The sequence below is a fragment of the Meleagris gallopavo genome, chromosome 22 (assembly GCF_000146605.3).
Source record: "Meleagris gallopavo isolate NT-WF06-2002-E0010 breed Aviagen turkey brand Nicholas breeding stock chromosome 22, Turkey_5.1, whole genome shotgun sequence".
NCBI classification, from domain to species: domain Eukaryota; kingdom Metazoa; phylum Chordata; class Aves; order Galliformes; family Phasianidae; genus Meleagris; species Meleagris gallopavo.
The window spans coordinates 12,800,455-12,807,758 of NC_015032.2; the positions used below are offsets into that span (position 1 = coordinate 12,800,455).

General features: G+C 43.5%; 1 protein-coding gene across 2 annotated transcripts; it reads right to left on the reverse strand.

Moving 5' to 3' along the window:
* TUBB1 (tubulin beta 1 class VI) lies at positions 1-7,180 on the reverse strand. Of its 2 annotated transcripts, none has more exons than XM_010722558.2 (4): positions 6,817-7,180; positions 2,486-2,594; positions 2,197-2,307; positions 1-2,078 (listed from the first exon to the last, which is right to left on the reverse strand). In XM_010722558.2, the coding sequence occupies exons 3-4, from the start codon at positions 2,255-2,257 to the stop codon at positions 1,000-1,002; spliced, it is 1,140 nt and encodes a 379-aa protein (XP_010720860.1). In that variant the 5' UTR covers positions 2,258-2,307; positions 2,486-2,594; positions 6,817-7,180; the 3' UTR covers positions 1-999. The 2 variants fall into 2 exon arrangements, with proteins under 2 accessions (XP_010720860.1, XP_003212169.2); XM_003212121.4 differs by lacking the exon at positions 6,817-7,180 and adding an exon at positions 4,199-4,825.
* Between the last annotated feature and the right edge of the window lie 124 nt (positions 7,181-7,304).

The following is a 7,304-nucleotide window of genomic DNA, read 5'->3' on the forward strand; positions in this document are numbered from 1 at the left end:
TTTTTTTTCCAAGTAAGAATTTTTAAGTGCATGTTAGTCATTATGAACAATGATTTTTGCCTACTAAATTTTTCAAGTGTTGAAGTATTTTACAGAATGCTATATATTTTTATTTCAAAGAATATTATAAATGCAGTGTTAAGTAAATGGCTGTAAAAGGCATACTTTTCTTTCGCAAGGTATTTTTCTTATTTAGTGATTGACATTGAACTTACTTCTCTTATTTAGCTGCAAACCATCCCATCTGTTGCTGTACTGAGTGATAGGAAGAAAATTTACAATAGTTAATACATAGAAGGGAAATAAAAACCAAAACACCACGCCAAAACTGTTAAACTGTTTACAATTTGGTATGCTAGTATAACTGAAGCTATAGTTTGAAATTGAAATAAACCACAAAATGAGTACAAGCTCTGCAATAATGCAAACCAGCAACGTGACAGGACTATTAAAATATATCCTCTTAAACCAAAAAAAAACAAAAAAAAGGTGAATATTTAATCTTTTGTTTTTCCCCTGCATTCTGCTGCTAAAGGAACTGAAATTGTCAGCAGCTCTAGATCTATCTCTAGAGTGCATGATGACATACTGCCTTTGTAGGCCCTACAAGTGTGTATTCCCAACACAGTAGCAAGTTCACAAGCAAAACATGGACTGTGGTTACCTCAAAATAAGTAAATTTGATAAGTTTATAACATCTTTTGCAATTGCTTGTGATCCTAATGCACACACACAGGCTGTATATTGTATAGTTAGCAATAATATTCCAGAAGGGAATACATTTGCAAGACTGTTATGAGGGAACCTGTCTTCATAGTGGATCATATCTGGGAGTGATTTAGTATAGACAGGAAAGTAGAGCATACCTACTGTTAATTTCAAAAGCTGTATTGTAATTTTGGAGAGGAAAATAATCTTAAGGATGATGTTATTTTGGTATGCGGCTTGTGGCTAGTGCTTTTCCTTAGTGATTGACAAAAGGCTTAGATGGAGAATGTTTTATACTGCCACTGTTTTATGTTTCCTTTCTGGGCTAGCTTCCACTTCTTCGTATTCCTCAACATCTGCAGTGGCATCTTGGTACTGCTGGTACTCAGAAACAAGGTCATTGGTGTTACCCTCTGCTTCAGAAAACTCCATCTCATCCATGCCTTCACCAGTGTACCAATGGAGAAACGCTTTTCTTCTGAACATAGCTGAAAACTGTTCAGAAACCCTGATGAAGAGCTCCTGAATGGCCGTGTTATTGCCAATAAAGGTAGCTGCCATCTTCAGTCCTCGCGGTGGTATGTCACACACAGCCACTTTGACATTATTAGGGATCCACTCCACAAAGTAGGAGCTGTTCTTGGTCTGGACAGACAGTAACTGTTCATCCACTTCTCTGGTAGACATTCGGCCTCTGAAGATGCATGCCACAGTCAAATAACGCCCACGACGGGGGTCGCAGGCTGCCATCATGTTGCGTGCATCAAACATCTGTTGAGTAAGCTCTGGCACTGAGAGGGCTCTGTACTGCTGGCTACCTCGTGCTGTTAGAGGAGCAAAGCCTGGCATAAAGAAATGCAGGCGAGGAAAGGGCACCATGTTAACAGCCAGCTTCCTCAGATCTGCATTCAGCTGGCCAGGAAAACGGAGTGAGGTTGTAACACCGCTCATTGTTAGGGACACTAAGTGATTGAGGTCACCATAGGTGGGATTGGTGAGCTTTAAAGTTCTAAAACATATATCATATAGTGCTTCGTTGTCAATGCAAAAGGTTTCATCTGTATTCTCTATTAGTTGATGGATGGAGAGGATGGCATTATAGGGCTCTACAACTGTGTCAGATACTTTGGGTGAAGGAACAACACTGAAAGTGTTCATAATTCTGTCGGGATATTCTTCTCTGATTTTGTTGATGAGGAGCGTGCCCATACCTGAGCCCGTACCACCACCAAGAGAATGGATGAGCTGGAATCCCTGCAGGCAGTCACAGCTCTCACACTCGTTCCTGACCACATCCATGACATTTTCAATCAGTTCAGCTCCTTCTGTGTAATGGCCCTTAGCCCAGTTGTTCCCAGCACCTGAATTACCTGTAAGCAGAATTACAAAGAACAACCACATTAACAAGAGTAGAGTTTTTTTAAGAGAGGTAAAGGCAAGTTTGGACCATTAGCCTTGGTTGGTTTGCTAACAGCATGCTGTACATACCATGTATAAAATTGTCAGGTCGAAATAGTGGGCCAATTTTACTAGATCGTACACTGTCCATTGTACCAGGCTCCAGGTCCACCAAGATAGAACGGGGCACATATTTATGGGCTAGAACAAAAGGAAATTTTGTTAGAAATAAGAGACAGGCTTATAATCTATTCAAAAAAATCCACCCCACCTACAGGTTTTGGGGAGGGGATTTCTTTAATTCTATTAATTCTATTAATTCTTTTAACCTTCCTGTCGGCCCTGCAAATTGCTGATGCCCTGTGTGCTGTGCACTTACAATAAGCTTCGTTGAAGTACACGTTAATTCGCTCAAGCTGCAGCGATGCATTCCCACGGTAGTTTCCAGCAATATCAATTCCATGTTCATCACTTATCACCTCCCAGAACTGGAAAAATAAAGAGGTTCAAAGTCATAATTAATTTATTTTTTCAGTGCAATGTGTACAGCATGAGCTCTGCTGCTCTTGTGCCAGTGGCTGCACACAAGGAGGGAACTGTGCCTGAAGCAAGGAAGGCTTTGTCATTTGTTAATTAGGCTGTAGAGGGTGGAAGAACAATCAGAGTACAAAAAATGAATGAATTGCAATAGTACCCATCACAGCAGGGATCCTGCACCTAATAAGTTCAGGAGAAATGCTCAGTAGCCCATTTATGCTGGTTGGATTATTGCCCACGCACTTTTAAGGTGGAGGCCTCAGTTCATTACCTTAGCAATAAACTATTGTAAGTTTAAGCAACACCAGTACTTGGTATGAATGTAACAAAAAGCCAGTGTTGAGGCAGGGAGGGTGTCTGTCATGGACAAGTGGGGCTGTGGCATGGCAAAGCTGTCTCAGCCAAGTATGTTTTATCTTGACATTCATATGGCTGTCCTGCGCTGGGGCTCTTATCTTGGAGCTGCCATAGTGGCAATGTAGACCCACCCAGCTACTGTAATGACCCAGCTATTCTAACTTTAAAGATCTTTTGGTTTAACATCCAGTCTCATTTTAACTGTACAAACACAACACTGCCAACATGTGCGTGGTATGTTTATGTATGCGTGCTTTCATATAGGTCTTGTTAGACTTAAGTGGTTCCCAGGGCAAATACAGTAGAAAAATGATTACCCTTTCAACGTTCAGAATAGTTGCACTTAAACTGTGTCTAGCATTTACATTTCCTGGCCATCCACGGCTTCATGCGTCAATAAAAGAAACCAAGGTGAGATTTGTGAGAGCAAGAAATGGAGGAAGAACACAATGGAACAACACTTCAACTACCATGCTTCTTCAAAGACACCCCCAGTCACTAGTTTTTATTTTTATTTTTTGGTACTACTTCCTACTAGTGAACAAAACAAGATGTTTTAGACATCACACAGCAAAAAGCAACGTTTTTGTTTTGTTTTTTTTTTCCTCCTGGTACATACAGTTAGCAGTGACTGACCTCTCTAAACCACTGTTTAACCTACAAAAATGCACTCCAAATGACACAGCTGTCTCTCACAGGAGGCTAGGTAGGCAGGAGTCCTTAATTTAGGAAAGCCTAATTGTTCACTGACAGCACAGGGCGTTCTGCACAATAATACAATCCCATACCAATGATCATTATGTGCTAGTTAGTGCTGTGCACCTGAACTAAAGTACTGCCATGGCAAATTTGCAGTCCTGAAGTCACTGGCTCCTTCACTTGTCCTGGTAATTTGTAGACTGGATTAATGCCCCTGGGAACACAATCCCAGCACAGTCTGGAGCACTTACAAACACTGTAAACAACAAACAGTTGTTGCAGATGTTTCACTCTTTGAGTTTCAACCTTCACATGAAGAGCAGGTCCATCTTACTGTGTTCTCATCACTATACTCATGTTCATGGCTAGCATTTTCTTCATCCTATCCCCAAGTCAACAAAACAATTGACCCTCCTTCAAAATCCCCATCTGTTAGCAATGTTTGACTCGGTAGAAATGATAGAACTTATTCCTAGTAAGTAATATTGAAAGACCATACCTTAGCTCCAATTTGGTTTCCACACTGGCCAATCTGAAGGTGCACGATCTCACGCATTTTGCGTAGCTTAAGTGTTGGTAGCTACAACCTAGCACAGCTTTTGCAGCTGCAGTCCCTAGGAGAAGCCCTCGTTCTGCTGCTGTATCAGCTACACCCAGCACAGTCTGCCCCTCAGGGCCCTTTTATACTGCTGGGACTGTCACTCTGCCAGCAAGGGGAGTAGCTGACTCCTCACAAGTGGCTCATCAGATGTTTCACAAGGAGGCAAAGCATCCACTCACCTTTTGGAAGAGACAATTGTCACATACACACAACACTTAATTCCAGTTCTTTGTGCAGCAGTGTGACTCAGACCGTGCACACCGTATTTGTGCTTAATTACTTTATGTGTATCATATGTAGAAACACATATTCATGTAGAAAGAGTACAGCCAAAAATGAACAGCGCCAAGTACCTCTGCTTCTACCACAGAAACTGTACACGTAACGAAAGTCACACACTGCAACGTCCATAATAAAAACAATAACAGCTTCTGAGCATTAATTCCCTATAATGACAACATTAGCACTCCGCCTGGCAAAGTTGCAGTTCGCTATTAAGCATCATTTGCAGTGTGCAACTGCATGAAGAAGAGGGACACAGCCAGCAAGAAAAAATACTTTGTAAGACCTGAGCATAACAGTGCACTCCCCGTTCCCTGTACGCTGCTCAAACATTTAATAAGAATCCATAATTTTCAGCCAATCTGAGATCTGGGTCAACCCATGACTAACTTGCACAGACGCCTTCTCTGTCCCCACTCCTCTCTCCCACCACTAAGAAAGACAATATTTCTTATATTATTTTTCTCATTTTCTTGTATCTGAGGCGTAGCATCGGAATTTTTCAGGAAAATGCTAGAGTGAAATCCCAGCAATTAGCTATATTGCCCATAATGTGAAATGCTTCACTGCACTTAAGGAAATAATGCAAGCCTGAGTGAAACATGACAGGTTGCCTGCTGATAAAACAGGGCCAATATCATTAAGCAACAGAAGCCCAGGATGGACTTCTTCTGGAAACAGAGTATTTTGTTTACATCAGATGACTGACACTGCTTTGCAAGTGTTATTTTTAAGGATAGGAGAAAGAACTATAATTAGGAAAGCACTTTTGGTTATTTTGCATGAAAAGATGGCACTGGAAGGACTTGGCTTTTTGAAAGTAACTTTTACCACATTGTGGGTTACTAATGATAAGGCATCTATGAGCTTTCATTTTGTTACAAGAGAAAAATCAGCTTATTCCAGACTTCCCCACCACAGATGACTTCCACTTCTCCCACCAGCCAATGCAGGAGCAGATAACTACTTCTAAGACAAAATTTAGCAACGCAGCAGCATCACAAAAAGGAGCTAGGAAACACTCTGTCACTCCCTGCCAAGCTATAAGCTGTCATTAAAAGCAAGATCTATAATAAAGTAACGCGTAAAGTAAATAAAGATCTATAAGTAAAGAACTCCAGCAGGTCAAGGCTGTGCCCACTGCCCTTTGGTGCAGAAGCCTTTTCCCAACACGCAGCCTGACTCCCCACAGCCCTTCTGTGGGTTCTGATTGGGGGCTGCAAGGACACAAGGTGTCAGTCAGCAACTAACAGCAAATAAATGTTATTTAACATATCCAATGTGTTAATTTACAATAGCTACAAGTTATGAAGAAGCCAAAGACCCCAATTTTTTGTCCAAAATGCTTGGCAACGTAATTTCAGCAGCACTCACTGAGGGCATTTCACAAGCACGGGAAAAAAAAAAGGAAGTGAAGGAAATATGCAATATACAATCACGAAACATTGTTTTTGTCTCTTGCTAAAAATAGCTACTGGGAGTCATATGCCTCCTCTGAAGCAATTCCTAGTGCAGTCTTTATTACTACTGCACGTGACACAAAGAATCCCAGTGCTTTGTGGAAGTGGTTTTGTGCCTCTTTTCTGGCCCTCCCTCAGAGTGCTTCTATGTGGCCCCACATCTCCCTTTGTACCAAACCTGTATGAAAAGCATGTTTCTCTGTAGGTTTTGTTTGTTTGCAGCTCTGTCATGCTTCAGTGCTGAGAAACCTCGAGCCTGTTAGCTACACAAGTACACTTCCCAGGGACAGCCATTTGCTGCTGCAGATTAGCAGCATGTGTCACAAGGAAGAGAGGAGGACGTGGTGGAAGGCTTGGCTCTGAGCAACTTTTGGCACAGCAGAGATTAGGGGCAGCCTGGCACTGAGCCCAGCTGTTACCAGCCTGTCCCACAGCTCCTGTTATCAGCCTGACCGCTGCTTCCACCACCATCAGAGTGGGCCTGAGATACCGAAGTCTGGTGATGGGTGTAAGGAAGGACCACAAGCAACCTGCATTTATGGTTACTGGGTTGGTTGGTTGTTTTTTTGTTCTTTTATTTTCCTTATTTTTTCACTTTGCACCACTCCAGTACACATTAGCAACAAATACACACATCCAGGGAAGCTTTCTGGGATGATTTTTTTTTTAAACATAGTTTGCTTAGAAGGAACCAGTTTTTCCACAGTAGCGAAGAATATATTTTTATATTTGAAATGAAGAGCCACAAACAACATCCCCAGTGCTGTAACTCACCTTATCCCTGTCCCCGCCAGCCCGTCCTTCCCTGGGGCTCTCTCAGACCTGGCTCTGCGCTGCTGAGGGGCAGGCAGTCACCGCTCAGTCTGAGACAGACCCGGCTTTCTAACACCCGGCCCGTCCTGCCGCAGCCCCGCTCACTGCTCAGCTCTCGCCGCACTCTTGGTTTTGTTCCCTTCCTCCTCAGCGCCTCCGTTTCTCTGACCATTAAAGGCACCGTCCTCGTGCCTCTTACAAAACGCGCTGAGAGCAGGGGAGGAGCTGCCTGCGGGCTGCTAAACCTGCTTACAAAGCGGAGCGGGTGATCTGGCGGCCTGCCCCGGCAGCCCAGAGGGAACTCTGCTCCCCGGACCGGCGCAGCTCCGCAGCCTCACAACCCGCCGCGCCTCACGACGCGCTGCTCACCCCCGCGCCCATCCGAGCGCTCCCCGCGGGGCCGCGCCCCCAGAGCCGAGCGGAGCCGCCCCGCCTGATCCCAGCCCATC

Excerpts from the sequence above, each read along its gene's own strand:
- TUBB1 (XM_003212121.4), bottom strand. The coding sequence starts at position 4,255 with ATGCGTGAGATCGTGCACCTTCAGATTGGCCAGTGTGGAAACCAAATT. Across the intron at positions 2,595-4,198 it reads GAAACCAAATTGGAGCTAAG|TTCTGGGAGGTGATAAGTGA; the intron begins GTATGGTCTTTC and ends TTATTTTTCCAG. Across the intron at positions 2,079-2,196 it reads ACCTGACAATTTTATACATG|GTAATTCAGGTGCTGGGAAC; the intron begins GTATGTACAGCA and ends TTCTGCTTACAG.